Genomic DNA, 17,763 nt, shown 5'->3' with positions numbered 1-17,763 from the left:
ATCTCTCTTTACGAAGTGTCACTGAAGCCTGTCAAAGTAGAGTTGAAGCATCCAGCACTCTCCTCTGTGAATGTCATTGTGGTCAGAGGCTTGGCATTGTATTAATTACATTAGCTGGCTCAGAACAGCATAATCTTACCTGATGAACAGTATTTATTTCTCTTCTTTTCCTGTCTTCAGGCCCTCTCCATGAATCCTTTTTTCTTCTTTCACTTATTCACTCATTCATCCTTGCAAGAAGTATTTACTGAGCACTTGCTATGTGCCAAGCCCTGTGCCAGGTGCTAGATATATATCAGTAACATGCCAGGTAGAGTCCCTTCCCTTGGAGACTTCCTTGACCTTCTCTTGCATGCCCTTCATCTTAGTTGGAGCAAAAAATAGTGAAAAGACCCTTTAGTCCTAATTAGGGTACCTGTATTCTTGTTCCAACTTTGCTACTAGTCTAAGAGGTAAGTCACTTAACCTGTCTGGATGTAACTTTCCTCTTCTTTAAATAAAAATGCTGAAAAAGAGCAGTGTCTGAAAATCTCTTGCATAAGTTTTTGTTTTCCAGTAGCTCCTAACTAATCTCCCTGCGCTCCTCCCACTTATTTTATTTTAAACACAGCGGCCAGACTAATCTTCTTAAAATGTCAGATCTTGATACTCCTCTGCTCACATCCCCCCCAATGGGGCTCCACCAAAATGAAACCCAAAGTCCTTACTATGTCCTGGAGGTGGTACATGACCTAGCCCCAAACTGCTTCCTTAACCTGGCGTTCTCCCCTTGCTCATGCTGCCCAGGCACACCGGCCTCCATGGTGTTCCTTGCACACTCTAAGCACACTGCCCTCCAAGGGCCTCTGCATGTGCTGCTGCCAGGGATGCTCTCCCTCCCCTCCCAGAGGTGGAGGTGCGCGCTCATTCCTTGACTCCCTTCAGTTACGTGTTCGAATGTCTCCTTCTCAGAAGGCATTTCCTGATCTGACTGCCCTTTATAAAATAGCCCCTTCATGTCACTCTCTAGCCCTTTACTGTGCTTCTTTTCGATCCTTAGGAGTATCTAATATATCATAATTTACTTGTTTATCGTCTGTCTCCCTTCACTAGAAAACACATACCATTAGAATAGGGATCTTCACCTACTTTGCTCCCTGCTATATCCCCAGTGCCTAGAGCAGTGCCTGACACATAGTAAATGCTCAATAAATGTCTTCTGAATTAAGGAAGGAACAAATCTCCTCTAATAACAAAGCCTCGGTATGTGTCAAAATTTATTCATACTTATGAGGATTCAAATCTGCCTTCTGGGACATACAAGGAGCCAGTCAAATATTGGAATTAAGCTACACAGAATACTTACCAATAGAAGTGGACCATCAGCAGAAGCCCATACATTCCCTTTCACTCAGATTTCTCTTTCATGGCATGGTAGTCACAATAAGATCAGACCTGAATGCCATTTCTTTTAAGCAGTTTCCTGTGCTGAGAAGAGTAGGCATCACTGTCCTCACTTGACTTAAGCCCAGAAAGTTTGGTCATTTATCCTACATCATCCATCCTTTTGGGGGCAGAGATACAATAAGAACATAAATCCCTGACCTCCAATCCTATAGTTGTTTATTTTTTCTTTTTCTTTTTTTAATCCTCAACTGCAGATATGTTTTGTAATTGATTTTAGAGGAGGGGAAGGGAGAGAAAGAGAGAGAAACATCAATTGATTGCCTCCCATATGCACCCCGACCAGGGATCAAACCCACAATCCAGGTATGTGCCCTGATTGGGGTTTGAACCCACAACTTTTGATGTACAGGACAACACTCCAACTGACTGAGCCACCCGGCCAGGGTTCTAGTTGTTTATTTTTAATAGTGGCCTACACAAGACCAGAAGATCCGGGTGTACTATTTCTATGCCTGAGAAACACTTGAGGTATAGGGTAAAACGTGTATTCACAACCATGAGGTACTTTTCCCACTGAACCTCTGAAGTGATTGCATGTTCCAGGCATTTTCAAAGTGCCATTTATCTTACATATTGTCAAATCTCCAATGCTTGGCACCTGCTTGATTCATGTGTGTTGATTAAATAAAAGTTGTAGCCTCATATCAAACAGAAGCCTACTAGACAACAGTTACTCTCAGGTAATATTTACTCTCATCTCTGGCCAGGCCACAGCCTTGGAGGCATTCACACCCACAAAGAGCAAAACCGCCACACACACACACACACACACACACACACACACACACAGTGTCCCTTGAAGGAGAAGGAAAAGAAAAAGTAATGTCTACACACTATCCACATCTGCCTGCCTGCACAGGTGCTTCCTAGCCAGGTGAGGAACAAGGACAAAGTTGCCAGCTCACACTTTGTTTTGGTACCCTAGGGCACAATAATGACACACATAGATACCTACATATACAGGGTGGGGCAAAAGTAGGTTTACAGTTGTGAAACACAGAGTTTATTCTAGTGTTATCACTTATTATTATATTATTTTCCATACAAACAACTGTAAACCTACTTTTGCCCCACCCTGTATGCCTGTGTGGACAGGGTCCTATTTACAAACACAAATGTACAAATACACATGTGTGCCTAACATTCATTATAGTTTTAGGCAGAATAAAAATTACAACTCAATTTACATACACAGAAATATACGTGCTTGTCTCGCCCAAGGATACTCCCAAGTGTACACACACCTGTACACAGACACATTGCCAAAGATAATGTTTACCTCAAGGCATGACTGTGACGACTTTATGAGATTATGTGACATGCACAGTAATACCTGGCACATAGAAGACATGCTAATAAAGGTTAGTGATCAATAGATACATAATATCAATTTGTTTCAAACTTACATGAATACCTACCTTCAGAGAAAATTTTCTTTCCTTTCTCTACTCAGAATCTCATGGAAATTCTAGGTAGCCCATTGCTGTTGTGGTGTGTAGGAGCCAGTAAAAGAGGGAGTAATGCAGGCTGTGCTATAGCCCTAGTGGAGGGAAGAGGTTGGTGAACAAAGCTTTCCAGATTTTTTTTTTCCTGGGGAAAAGGCCTGGGCTTGGAGGGAACTGAACTGTTAAGAATTATTCTAGAGAAAACCAGTCTCTAAAAAACTCAAAAGAAAGAGCTCCTAAAGCTACTGGGTAAGAAGGAGGCTCAGTAGGCTGGGAGGGAGAGACCCCAGAGTCTCAACCAGTTCAAATCAGCCAGAAAATTCTGCAGAGGCCATTAATCCACTAAAGTCTAGTAGCTTGAATAAAATCTGATTAACTCCACCTCCCCAGCTGAGCTCTAGAGTGAAATGTATAGCTGGTGGGAAAACAGAGAAGCAGGAGAAAGAACACAGAGAATGGGAGTAGTAAGTACTGAATACCTGTATGTACAGCTTGGCTCTACCATTATTTGGGAGCAAGCCACAGCTCTCTGTGGCTCTGTCTCTCCAGTTTATGAGCTGTAAATAAAACTGTCTCCTGCACAGCTGGAGGATGGAATATTTTCCTTATCTCCCAAAAGGTGGCCAGCAGTGAGGCCAGGGCTGCTTCTTCTTGGTCCTGGAAATTGCTCAAGGAATTCCCCTTTATCTTCCTGCTGCAGTGGCCCTGGGGGAAGGGGAGGGGGGCATGGAATATCTTCCTTTATGGACTAGGCTTCTCTTTGAAACTGCTCCTTTTATTCTGGGGCCAAATATGGTAACTTCAGTGCTCTAAAGAAACTCATGGATCTGGTTCAATTCTTCCCATTTAAGATGATAAACCGAGCCCAGAAGCACATCTGAACTGGGGCCTATGGGTTTGTTTTATTCACATACTACATTCTTTAAAAAGCAAAACGAAACAAGGCATTGTTTTTGAGAGACCTGCAGAGACTAACTCCCTATCCACCTCTACCCCACCACTCCCACGCGAAGGAGAGGGAGATGTGATCTCATCCAGCACTCTAAGTGTTAAACTCAACACAGAGTCTAACACCTAATTGGCCAAACACTGGGAAAAGATCTGGTTTTCGCAGCTGTTGGCCAATGAGCACCTCAAGTGGGAGGGTTTGAAGATACTAAGGAGTTTTCCCCCCTTTTTTTCTCTCCACCCCCTCCCATCAGCCATCGCCTGCCCCCCTCCTTCAATCCCCAACGCCGCCAGTTTGTTAAATTAATGCAGTAAGAAAGTCTGAAGATCTGAAGGAATCCTGGCCAAAGGAAGATGGGCGAGCTCGGAAAACCAAGATGCATCTGAAGCCTTGGGCTCCTGAGCCCCACGGAGTCGCCATGGACCTTAGCAGCCCCTGAAACTTGCCCTGAGCTCGCTCACGTCTGCAGCCCCGAGCAATGGGACATCTTTCCTGCAGCGATCATAACTTATTCGGCAGGGACCAGAGAACAGGAATCGCGAGGCGACAGCAGACAGACTCACAGGCAGGGGAACGAGATTCTGGGACTGGGCTGCGATGCGCCAGCCTGGCACATTCTCCGGGATTTAACTGAAGGCAGCACCATCCATCGCTTCCCCTCAACCCTATCCCCCCTCAGGCCAGCCCAGGGGCATTAAGCCCTACTCTCTCTACCCAAGATGCTCGCCCAATCTAACAGTCTGCGGCCAGCGCTCTGATCTCCATAGAAGATTATTTTTTCTTGCATGGAGCTGGCCGTTTAAACAGAAAAACGGGTAAAAAAGAAAATATACCCACCCCCAAACGTGCCTCCCCAGCGCAGCAGGGAGCCAGCAGACACGCTGGAGTTTAACAAACAGCAATACTCTTCGCGCTCTGGAAAAGCAGGGCTGGACGCTCTCCGTGGTGCTGAAACGCTTCGCGGCGGCTGCTGTCCGTGGTACCTACAGCCCCCTGGCTCCAATTTTCCCTGGGGCTTTTCCCTCCACTCCCGGTCCCCACCTCCCCTTAGCATCTGGATTATTTTTCAATTGCGCTCGCTGGTTTTGTACGCACCAATTTGAAACATTTTTTGGCCCCATAACTCGTGGACTACAAAGCACAAGGACCTGAAAATGTACAGCTTCAATACTCTTCGACTCTACCTTTGGGAGACCATTGTATTCTTCAGGTATGCAATTTTCTACTGACCACATCGCTCGGATGAAAATGGGGGAAAGGAGCAAGGAGGCTGACTCTGTCCGTGATCCCCTCATTTGGGGGGAGGGGTGCCGTATACCGCTGCAATCGGGTCCTTCCATCCCCCGCTCCCCCCTCCCCAGCCCCGCCCGCAGGGTGTCTGGCTTGTGCGTGGAGGTCTGAGACAGTCGTTGCTCTGGCAGCTGTTTGCCTGTTTCTTGTGATTTGTTTGTCCTTCCGCCTGCTACACCCCCGCCCCATCGATGGCCCCGAGGCCCCCTGCATATTGGCTCTCACTCAGCTGGGGACTTGAAGGGGAAGCTTTAGGAGTTACTCAGTTTAATTAGGACTGCATTCTCTCTAACCGCAGTGCCGAAAACCTCAGCTCTCCTGTCTGGGGGAGCCAAGTGACAACTAGCGGTGACGGGGGAGGTTGCACTGGAACTCACTGGACACAAAACATTTCATTTTCTCTCCTTTTGTGTGTGTGTGTGCGTGTGTGTGTGTGTGTGTGTGTGTGTGTTGTTTTCTTTTTCTGCGGGATGTGGGAGTGTGTTGCTGAGGCTTGGTGCTTGGAAACGACAGTTATGACCTCAGGTTGTAAAGCCCTGAACTTGGGTGCACAGTGGATCTATTTAGAAACAGATTCTGGGAAACATTTCCCTGTTGAAACTTTGACTCTCTCCTCTCCCCACTCACCTTTCCAAACTCTACTTTGTTAGCTGAAGGTCCTGAACTAAGGGGACAATTTCTGTTTGTGTGGTTGTTTTTTTTTGTTTTGTTTTGTTTTTTAAATTTATGTCTATCCCTGACTCAGTAGCTGAGTTCCCCCACCCATTGTCTCCCAGGTAAAAATTTTCTGCCTATAGGCTTAGCATTCTTATGTTAGTACAAGAAAAAGTAAAAAAATCACCTCTTCAGGAAGCATTGAAATAGATAGTCCTTTTGAAAGTGGGTGAATGATGCCATCTTCAGAGATGATTATGATAAATTCCATTTACATGAATTGAAAAAAATTATCTTTCTTTCATGACCTGCAGGGATCATTAATCTTCCTCATTTTAGATGCCTGCCTCTCATGTTTTACCATGGCATAGGACTAACAGCAATTTGAAAAACCTACTCTAGGTTGCTTTTTAATATAAGTAACCATCAAATATTATTCTCCCCTATGATAAACTAGCAAATAATTCTTGGATTTTTGTTTTTGTATTTTTTTACATTGTAAAGAACTCTGCATATGAATTACTGGTTTGACTGTCAGTTGGTCTATTAAATGAATGATACCTCCCCCTAAATTGTAAGGGTCTATATGTAAGCCTTTCTTCATGCCTTTCTCTTGAGATGAAGAAAAGACCCCTCTCCTTCTCTGAGCTACTCAATTCTTAAAGCTTCTAATCTCCAGTTCAAATAATTCTTTGATAGGCCACAGTACTGCCCACAGCTCAGAATGCAAATAGTCAAGGAGTCAAATAGAACGAAAAAAAGTGAAACAATCCAGGGCCTTGTAAAATGTAGCGACTTCGCCAGGGAAAGGCCAGAAAGTATCCTCGTAATTTAACAATAGCAAATCATTGCTCCCCTACATACATAGCAGAACTGTAACGCGCTGTGGAGGTAGAGTACTTGGTAACATTTGTATGCAAATTGAGTCTCTGTTTGCCTTATGGACACAGAACTGAACCAGAGAGGTTAAAGAGCACATTAATAAGACCAAACACATCACCCCCCCAACTCCCTTTTTCTTGATGAATAGTATGAAATACTTGATTTTATTCTTCCAGACATTATCTTTCACGAAAGGGAAACACAGTCTAAAAGGTCTGCATGGTAATCATTTTGATAAGGTTATGGATCTACCATGTTAATACTTTAAGGAAACTGGTGATGGCCCATCTGGAAGTATCACTCTACATCTCCTGCCCCTACATGTGTCAAGACATGCATGAGCCACAATGGAGATGGGCTAGAGTCCCATGTGTTTATAAGGAAAGAAGAGTCATGACAATGGAGAGCTGGAAAGGGACTGGTACCACTGCACTTTCAAAATACAGAAATGGCTACAGCATTTGAGGAGTCAACATTGTTTCAGAAATATCCTGAAATATAAAATAATAAACGTGAGACCTGAACCAGAGAAATACCCTCAGCAATTTTTCAGAGAAGTTAAAAAAAGGGGGTGGGGGTGGATTACAAGGAAGAAAAGTATTATCATTATCTAATTGGCATTGGCATTTCCAATTCTCTCATTTTCTAAATTTTAGGTGAAAAATAAGGAAGGGTTAAAATCTGGGGTCTCAACAGAATGCATGTGGGGGTGAATGGGGACTGACAGCTCCCTGGAAGGTTCCGTGTGAATAACCCCTTGTCCCCCGAGGGACAGGTGCCGTGTGGGGATGAGCCAATCCAATTCTCTCAGGCACCCAGGTTCTCCTTAGATTAAATGATGCCAGCTGCTCACCTTGCTGGGGAAATATGGGGGTTAGAAAAGGAAAGCTGGGTAGCAGAAGTGCTGCTGCATCGGCACGTAACCAGCGAGACGGCAACCCGACTGCAAAACGAACGAAATGACAATCGGAGCGCGTGAGGCAGAAACCTCATCTGGTGCCAACAACCGAGGCCTTAGAGAGAGCTGAGGGGGACAGGGGCTGGGGTCCTGGGAGACATACAGCATTGCGGTGCTCTTCAACTGTGTCCCCATCAGTGAGAAGGGGTGATTTGCCTAAAGTTCCTGCTCTGATATTTGAATAGCCTGTGGATCTAAAATTCTAGGAGTGACATTTTAGGATACCCTAAATTTTGTCTCTTTATTTTTATCAATGGGGATGGGGCTTTATATCCAGACTGGTCAAAAATAATAGGCAAAGATATGGTTTTTTTTAATAGCATAAATGTATTCCTTTCAAGCCAAAGGGAACTTGCTTTGATTCCCAAATCCCTTACAGTGGCTTATGGGTGGGAAGGGACCAGCGTGACCCTAAAATTTTCTCACCTTAATAACTCAAATAGACCCGTGTTTCCCAATCTCAGCACTATTGGCATTTGGAACTGGATCATTCTTCATTATGAGGGCTTTCCTGTACACTGTAAGATGTTTAGCAGCATCCTTGACACCATAGCACCATCTCCCCAGTCATAACTATAAAAAAAAAACTCTTCAGATACTGCCAAAAACCCAGGGCTGGGGGGACAAAACTGCCTGCACTTGAGAACCACTGGTGTAGAGTGACAACTATTTAATCTACTGCTCTCATGTACTAATTATAATAAGGAGAAAAGTCTAGTTTCCTTGAGAAAATGCCCCTCAGAAAACACATAAAGCATCCCAGGGAAGCAAAAAGACACCTAGCTTATGCTTGAGACGGGAATAATGGCAGAGGAGACAAACCAGGTCTAAGCCATAGGTGGCTTTCCCAAAAGATGACCGCTTTTCAATTATGTGCCAATTCCACCTGCCATCCCAGGAAATGTGCCCTTACAGGGTTTTGGACTGACTATGGTGCTCACTTGCTAAGAAAGGTCACTAAAACCTTGGAGGAAAAATGTTTCTATGCACATTAGGGTCAAAAGGAACATGGCAAATAATGTTTTTTTTCATGTCTCGGTCCTGAAAAACCACCCAGTTGAAAGGTAAATGTGCTTTCCATTGAAGTGGCCTTTCTGGCTTCCTGGTCTCCGAGCTTGCCAAGAGGGGCAGATACCACCTGGGTCCTTCCTCCTGTAGCATAGCGGTATTCTCCTGACATCTCACCCGCTGCATCTTGGGCACTGCGGAAAGTATCTAGGAGCTACTGAAATGGGTCAAGGATTTTTTCTTAAGGAAAGAAGCCCCTTGGGCAGGTTTGCAGTAGGGATAATCAAAATGTCACTCTACCCACTTTGGGGAGCTTAGGAACCTTGAGAAAGAGAAACCTTCATGTCTTCTGTTCCCATGGGACAGCTTGGACAAGGACCCTAACACCCTAAATGGAGTTACAGATCAGCACATACCTTCTGCATAGCTGCAAAACTGATCATGACATTCAGGTGGTGCTGAGGGAATTTGTTTTTCAGACCACCTTGTGAAAGAGGTTGCAACCATGTGGAGCAGTGGAAAGAGCAGAGGCTCTGATGGAGAGCCCCTTTCAGAGCCATCTCTGCTCCCACCCTGCAGCATGACTTTGACAAGTCTCTTTCCCCTACAGGGACTCAGTTCTCTTGCTAATGAACTCCAATGACTGACTCCAATGCCTCTGAGTTCCCCCTAGCCTTGGATAAGGTCTTTCAGGGAGACAGAGGCCCATACCCACACAGGCTCCGGATGAACCTGCTTCTCTGCTGACACGGCCTTCCTTTCTTAACCAGGCACTTATCTATCATGGGCCTATGTGTCCAGTCCAAAACTAGGCACTCCGCAGGGGAGACAGAGGTAACAGATGCCACAGTGCCTGTCCTTGCAGGGGAGGGAGACACTGCTCCCTTTAAAGCTACATCAGAGGGCCCGCAGAGCTCCAGACAGCCCGTGCGCATCCTGCGACAGCACCACATTTATGTGGTCGTCATTAACTTGATTTCCTTCATCAGCGGACAGAAGCCAGAATGATTTCTAAGATGGATGGCACTGTCTCCCGCCTGGCCATCTTGATGCTGTGCTGCAGGTTTTCTGCTGCTTCAGGCAAAGCGGCCTTGGTCCAAAGGGCAGAAAACCTGGGATCCAGAATTTAGTTTATGGCATGACCTTGAGAGAGTTGCATGACCTTTCTGGCCTCAGTTTCCCTAGCCAAAAAAAAAAAAGGAAATGGACAAATCACTTTGTCTAAAATAATTTTTAGCTGTGCCAGTCAATGACAATATTCTCCCAATCTCCTCCCTAATAGAACAGTTCTGGGTACAGCTATCAGCATATTTTAATTATTACAAGAAGGAACAACACTGAATTATATTCAGTTTCAAAGGTCTGAAAGAATTGAAGATCTCACTGACAACTTCACTCTCTGGGGAGTTATCCCAACCTAGAAACATTATTGACAGGTCCCATGAATATATCAGTTTCCCAAAAAAGTTTCATCTGATGAGCAAACACAATTTCCGATCACCATCCTCACAGCCCTCAAGACGCCCTGAGACAGAGACCAAAGCTTCCTGTACTTTCTAGTCAGTGATTCTGTTTGGCTTTTTGTCCCACATAAAGATCAGGTTTTAATTTTTTGTTTACCAAACCCCATTCATAATTAAATTATTTTCCTTATCTTTATTAATCAAAGGCATACATAACTGCCAGAAATAGGAACATCATAAGATAAGCAATGTCACCACGCCGAGTTGACCTAAGAAAAAACGAAAGTAAAGGCACATGATATTTTTAGTTAGTCCGTAAAGTCTTGTAGAAGTATTAAACATGCAATTTGTTAGACTCTTTGACATGTTTAAAATAGGTTTTGAGTCCTCATTACTATTTCATGAACAGCCTAGGTACCCAGGGGTCCCATTTAGAAAACATTAGATTTATTCTATATCGCTTCGAGAGAGGAATTTGAGTAAATGGATAGATTAATTTTTTAATGTGTATATGCAAGTTTTGATTCAATGCAATCCCAAACTTTCTGGCAGATCTGTCTCATGGTGAAAGGGGCTGCCTCAGTGGTAGTGAGGGTCCCTGTCTGTGAAGGTGTGCAAGCAGAGATTGGGTGTCCTCCTTCCAAGAGGGACATAGAAGAAATTTGAAATGCTTTTGTGGATTGAGATTTGTAATTTGCTATCGCAAAGTAAATGAAATGCAGATTAGAGGCAAATCTTCATGAGACTTAAGTTCCCTCTTTCCTGATTTCCAGATTACCATCTGATCTTTGTAAGCTCTCTGCGTCATGCTGTAAGCACATGCTTCCTCATACCTTTTTCTTCCTTAAAATGGGCTTGTAGAATGAATGGGGCAGTGACCACACACACAGACCACACAACAAAGGATCATTAAAAGGAAATCATTTTTGTTATGTAAGAGCCCAGTTTTATGCCATGAGAACGCCCTCAGAAGAGAAAGTCAGAGCCAGGAGGATGACCGGAAAACGCACTGGTCCGCAGACACACGGTGCGGATGGCACTCACAGGACTGACGGCTTGGACGGCTGAAGGCCTCTCAGCCCTGAACTCCTGCTGTCTATCCTGAACCAACTCCCTGTTAAGCCTGATGCATAACTGATAACACCATACGGCTGGCCAGCATGTTCATTCAGAGGGCACACTGGAAGGGAACAATGCCCAAAGATGCCGGGGAGAGGGGCTTACCCTATGCTTTGTAATGCAAGCCCTTCTGAGGGGAGCCGAGGCCCCAAAGCTTTTGAAACTCCTTATAAAGGATCCCTTTGTGGTTTTCTGAAGTTGATATTGTCCGAGTCTCCCCAGGCTAATTCAGTGCAATTAGATTACCACTCTCTGCCTTTGAATTCAGCTGTTTTTCAGTGTCCGTTGCTAAATGAGTTTGCCGTCTTAACCGGGAGCCGCTGACAGTCATTAATCCCAGCCGTGAAATGGGCAGCATTCTCTCCTGCTTCACACACTGGGCAGCCCGCAGGCCCCTGGAGAACAAGTCTCTGCTCCCCTTCTCGCCGGGACCAGCCTCCATCTCCCACTCATTGACCCCAGAGAGTCACACTTCCCTTCGGTGTTTTAAGTACCAACAGAATCATGGAGATGCAGGGCAGTTCCCTAGTTCAACAGTTCTCAGATCTGGCTGTGAGGAATTGTAGAACAGTTTCCCATCGTCATAGAAGATGACTGAAACGGAATCTTTCAGGATCGGGACCCAGAAACCTGTAATGTTCACAAGAGTCTCTGAGTTAGTGCTTTTCGAAATTCAGGAAGATGCTGAGTCAGACTCAGGAGGTCCGGGGTGGGGCCTGAGAGTCTGTGCTTCTAACAGCCCCCAGGGGTGCTCATGCTCCAAGGACCAAAAGTTAGAGTAGCAAGGCTCCGGGTCATTCTGCCTGGGGGGCCCTGATGGGCCCTTTATTTTGCAGATGAGCGGATAGTGACTTCCCCAAGGTTACAGGGGAAATGGCAGAGCTCCCAAAGCCCTACCCAACTGTGCGTGTCCCCCAAACCTGTCCCCCTAGGTCATCTGTAAAGTTCGAGAGGCCTGGACTCTGCCAGCACACTTCCCTCCCTCAACCCGCTCACACACTGTCCTCCCCGAACACACAAACATGCACCGAGAAGGGCTCCTTGAGAGCTTTCCACATCCCCTGAAGTTCTAGTGCCCCCAAAGCTCTCACTCCCACGGCCGGGAACTCCCATTGGGTGACACTGGGTGAGAGAAGGGGCACCTGGAGAATGGGCTTTGAACCCTGGGGCACAGCAGTGAGAGTCTGTTGGGACTGACGGAAGAGGCAGATCAAGGTGCTCAGGAGGAAATCCATGGATTCTTTCTCCAAGATGACCTCTCTGGCCAGCCTTCCAGTGCACGTTGTTCTATCTCCCCTGCGTAGACAGAGGCCTACTTAGCACTCCCAGATGTTCAGAGACTGCTGCCCGTTCTACCATCTGTCTGACTTGGGACCCATGTCCTTCCTTCTCCACCTCTTTGACCTATCATCCTTTCTGCAAAAGTACGCTAGGATCCTCCACATCGAATAGAGGAAGTGCTATGACCTTCGGCCTTTGAGAGCTGTGTGTTCACTGCTGTGCACTCAGTTCTGCAACACTCCCAGCTCCAGAGGAATATGGCCTGGCCAGGCTGCTGCAGCCCTCCCTGCCAGGCACGCATGCAGTCCACAGTTTATAGAGTGCTTCACATCCACGACCCCATGTGAGTTGCCCACTCACCTTTAGAAGAGATACAAAACAGTGGTTACTAGCCCCATTTTAGAGATGAGAAAACTGAGGTGCCAAGAAGACATATGGACCTGCCTAGGACCACAGAGTTCATCTCAGCGGAAAGCCAGGATCCAAATACAGATCTCCTTCCTCCCAGCCAACCACAGGGCCTCTTTCCCCATAAAGCTGGAATACATACATATCCCTGGTCCTGTATGCTTTACCTCTATTCCCCTTTATATGTTCCTCTTAAAGCTGCAGCCCTATGAGCTGGTGCTGCTCTCAGGCTAACAGCCCTTACCCTTGGCCAGTGGGCCATAGGGGTGGAAAGAACCCTATGAGAGAAAAACTGGCAATTTCCCATTGGGGCTTCGCTTTGGCAGAGTCCTTTTCTTCTGATTCTTAGCCAGATGAGTATTGCTTTCTCTGTTCATGATCCCTTTTAATTGTACCATATATGCATTTTTTCTTAAGTTCTAAAACTAGATGGAACCCTCAAATCCCCTTGGATAATGATCTCCAAGTCCATCCTGGCTTTTATTTCCTTAAGGAATATTCTACCTGATCACTTTTATACACACATGAAACAATGATATATTTATTCCAGTAGTTATACATCCACATGTCGAAATACAATGAAATGTATTGAACTCCATATACTCTCTATTGAAATATATATACTGTCATTTCATGGAATCCCATTGCCCATGTAATTCTGCAGTTTGCTTTGTTCACGTATCTGCGTGTCTCGGGAAGCCGCACCTGTTGAGGCTTACAGCTCCACCTCCTTCTTTCAGCTACTGCCAGCCGTTCCGTTATATATTTCCCATTGTTTTCAGCCATTCCCCTGTGGATGGGCATTTCCATTTTTTCTAATATTTCCACTGCGATCCGTGCTGCTACAATCACAGGGTGCCTACAGCTTTGTGAACACATGTGACATTTGTCCAGGCAGATAACAAGGACAAGAGATGGAACTGCCGGGCACAGAGCCTTTGCATCTTCGATGTTAACAGGTACTGCAGGCAGACATTCTTTTCTTCCCGCACCTTCCCTTCCTCCTCGTCTCTCACGACGCTCCATCTCAGCCTTGACTACAACAACTCACTGACAATAACCATTACAATTGTTTATTCGATGCTCGGTGCTGTGCTAACAACCATAGGCCTCATCTCATAAACCCACAAAAGTCCTGAGACGTATGCACTATTATACTCCCACTTTATAGGTGACAAAAATGAGGCATAAAGAGGTTACGTCATTTGCCCATGCTAGACAACTAGTAAGAGGCAGAGACAGGATTCAAAAACAGGTCCGACTCCAGAAAACATTCTTGTCACCACCGCACTGCCGTCATTACTCCAGGAAAGGACCAGGGAGGAGGGCGGAGACCGAACTGGGTGAGGAAGATGGAGGCAGAATTTGCCTCTCCAGATCCTCAAGGGCCAATCGCTTGCAAGCGGTTCTAGATACTCATAAAGGTAACACACATCTATAAATAGATACGAGTTTTCAATCTCTGTCCTTCGCATAGGAGGAAAGGGGAGCTGACTGCCACCCCCTCGCAGAGGCGCGGGGTTAGAGCTCCGAGGGTGGAGACAGGCTACTGCAGCCCGTCCGCTCTCCCCTGCCCCGCCTGCCTTCGGACCACAGCCCCTCACCTGAAAAAGCTGCCGAGGATTATGGAAGAGAATTTCTGGCTGAGTTGGGAGGTCAGGAAGGACAGCACCACCTCTGGCCTGTTTAAAATTTTTTGTTTAGTTGCTGCTCCCTGGTGCTTAGACCAAAGACCTTTCCAAGCCGCATGCTCTAACCCCCGAACACAAAGGCCTGCGTGTGCCCAGTTTCCCTTTCTGTGCAATATGGAAGGTTGGAGAGGCGCCCAGTCTCCAGCATTGGAGGTCTCACCACAAGTTCCAGGTCTGCACCTCCCAAAGCTGCCGCAAAGGGCTTCACAGAACACCTCCAGCCTGTGGGGTGCGGGGAGCAGAATGGAGAGAGGCAGCCAGGACTGGGCTACCTCTCCTTCATGATCATGGGTGTCACTCAGTCACGGCCTGTGGGAAGCCCCGGAAATGCTGCCTCAGACACCAGTTTCCAAGAGTTCTCCAAGGGACACCAGAGACATCTCTGAATGTGTCCCTAGTGGGCCTGTTGCTGGTGAAAGAAAAAATACAACGGACATATATGTCTCCTAATATCAGCTCTTGAAATAAACTTGCTGGTTTGTTTGTTTACATGATACATGTTTGCTATCAAATATTTAAACCACATAGGGAGATATGTTTAGAACTAAAATACAGAGAAATCTTACTCCCTGGGGTAAATCACTTAAACAGTTTGATATTCATCTTTGCAAATGATTTTAATAGCATGATAATGACAAAAATATGAGTGCTTGCTATGTGCCTGATCTTTCTAAAAGTTGAATATGAATGAAGCGGGACAATCCTATAAAGAGTATAACATGATTAATCCTGTTGTATGGATGAGGTTAGAGAGAGGAAACGGAGAGCTGAAATACTTTCCCTGGGGTTGCCCCACTTGGAAACAGCGCTGCCAGAGTGAAATCTAGCAGTCGTGGGTTTCAGAGAGCCTTTAACTGCTTTGCTACAATAGTAAGCTGTTTCTGTTTTACAAGAATGGGATTATACTAAACACCGTGTTCTGCACCTTCCCTGTTTTCACTCGTCAATACCTTGTCATTGTACATACAGGTCTACCTCATTCCTTTCTGTGTTTGGGCTGCCTCACGCTGTGAGCGCCAGGTTTTTTAGCATGACACAACGCTCAGCTTTCCACAGGCCAGCCCCACCGCCATTCCCAGCTCCTCTTCCAAACTGCAGCCCAGACGGACTTTCTCACAGGCCTCTGTAACATGCCCATCATTCCCATGTCTGTACATCTCTCACACTGTTGTCTGTCCCTCTGTACATCTAGAAAAGCCCCCTTCCTCCTTTCTGCCCTGAAAGACACACCCCCAAGCTCTGGATCGAGGCCCATTTAATTTTGAATCTTGCCTCTGTCACTTCCATCTGCTATTATCTCAACACTTTGATCAACCTTTCCGAGTCTCAAGTTTCTCCTCTTAGAAAATAGACATAACAACTTCACTGAGAGATAATAGTCACCTTTGGAGCACTCTTTCCCAGCAGAGCACGGGCCCGTAACAAACGGCAATTCCCTTTCCACTTCTCTGGGATCCTAGCCTCCAGGTCCACCCCTCCCATCGCTTTCTCCACGAGGAACCCCTGGATGGCCACCATCTCTATCCCTGGCTGGGCTGGGCTCTCCTTCCTAAATCCCTTTGGAAATGTGGGCTTCCCCTTTGAGCTTAGTTGGCTCCAAGTGGCCCTGCGTACATTTTGGAGCCCTGCCTTTCCTGTGGGTTGTCAGCCCTTTGATGGCTATGAGTTTAATGAAGTTCTTGGTATGTGCGAAAGGCCAACAGGAAGACAAGGGACACAAACTTGGGTGCTACCCAGAGTTCTTAACTTGTCCCACTTCCCCCTCATAGGCAGTACCATCCCCATGGCTCATGCATATTAGCTATTCAGTGCTTGTGCAACCGAATTGCTTTGTCCCCGCATGCCGGCTGCTGTCCTCCTCTTATTGGCTCTGCAGCAGTCCAGGATCAGAAGGCTTCTACCCGGCCAACCCCAAAGCACTGCTGTGTCTCACCGTGACCTGTTTTGCTCCAAGAAATGAGTCACTGTGAGAGTGAGCTAGACATGGCAGCTGGGGCCTGACTCAGTCACTGTTGCAGCGAGTTTTTCAGCCTTATCCTTGTTGTGTGGCCAAGTGTGTCCAAGCTCTGGGCCTCTTGAAGCATCTGAGCCATGACAGGGCTGCTTCCCACCATCACCTGGGTCTACAGAAAGGCCCCTTCCATGGGACACGGCAAACTTTCTAAAATGGTTTTTAATTGGACAGAAAGCAAGGACTTCATTGGAGATCATTTTCTTGATCGGACCTAAACCATCTGGTAGAATAGAAAAACTCTTCACAGGATCCAAGGACAGAGGGGCTTGGAGGAAGTCATTGACTATGCCTTCAAATATAAAAAGCTACACTTCCTGAAAAAGAGGGTGACAAGTTTCAGTAAAAGATGTAACCCCCATGCTACCTCAAACTGGACAACCTAGAGATTATAGCAAGGTTTCCTTCCCCCTGCAGGCCCTGTTCCGGCTTTGCAACTGAATCTCAGTTTTTCCATCCCTGAAATAAGATTTGACTATGTAAAGACAGTGGGTCTTTCCAGCTGTCGTTGCATAATTCTTAAATTAAGTTGGCTCACAGAAGACCCAGCACTGAAAAACTCTGGCTTGGGTATCAGCCAGATATAATCTAGAGTCCTTGTTACACAACTTGCTAGCTGAATGCCTTGGAGCAAGATTGTTTTTAAGATTCCTAAGCCTCAATTTTCCTCATCTATAAAATGGCAATGATAATGATCCCTCCCTGACAGATCACCCTAAAGATGAAATGAAGAAAGGCATGTAGATTGTTAGCAGTGCATGTGGCACACAGCAGCCGTGCAAAGCAGAAAAGCCATGGTTACTATTATTCAAGAGGGACAGGTGCAAAGCACTGCAGGAACATAAAGAAGAGTCTGACTAACCCTGCCTGGAGGTGGGGAGATGGTACAAAGCTGAAGACAATTCCATAGGTGTCAGGACACTTAATCTGGGCTATAAAGAATGACTAATTCACCAGGTGGCAAGGAGTGCCAAGAGAGAATGATGCAGGCAGAGGAACAGGGCTTGCCGAGCAGGCAAGCTGGGTGAGGTGGAGCTCGAGGGCAATGGATCAGCCAGCTGTCCACCCTTCCCCAAGCTCAACTCACTCCTGCTCTGCTCTGTTCTCTCCACTGGGTCTTTCATCCATTGGGAGCCCAGCTGAGAGTGGATAATTTTT

At 46.1% G+C, this 17,763-nt stretch overlaps 1 protein-coding gene across 2 annotated transcripts in view; it reads left to right on the top strand.

Moving 5' to 3' along the window:
• Positions 1–4,994: 4,994 nt before the first annotated feature.
• GLRA1 (glycine receptor alpha 1) overlaps positions 4,995–17,763 on the top strand; it is a 68,500-nt gene continuing 55,731 nt past the window's right edge. For both annotated transcript variants that reach the window (XM_090289611.1, XM_090289610.1), the window contains exon 1: positions 4,995–5,050. In XM_090289611.1, coding sequence (XP_090145737.1) covers positions 4,995–5,050 — 56 coding nt within the window. The remainder of the gene's footprint in view (positions 5,051–17,763) is intronic.

The sequence above is a fragment of the Furipterus horrens genome, unplaced genomic scaffold (genome assembly GCF_987537825.1).
Source record: "Furipterus horrens unplaced genomic scaffold, mFurHor1.1.pri manual_scaffold_10, whole genome shotgun sequence".
NCBI classification, from domain to species: Eukaryota; Metazoa; Chordata; class Mammalia; order Chiroptera; family Furipteridae; genus Furipterus; species Furipterus horrens.
Note: the sequence above shows the minus strand (reverse complement) of the source record. Positions and strands in the feature narration are given on the sequence as shown.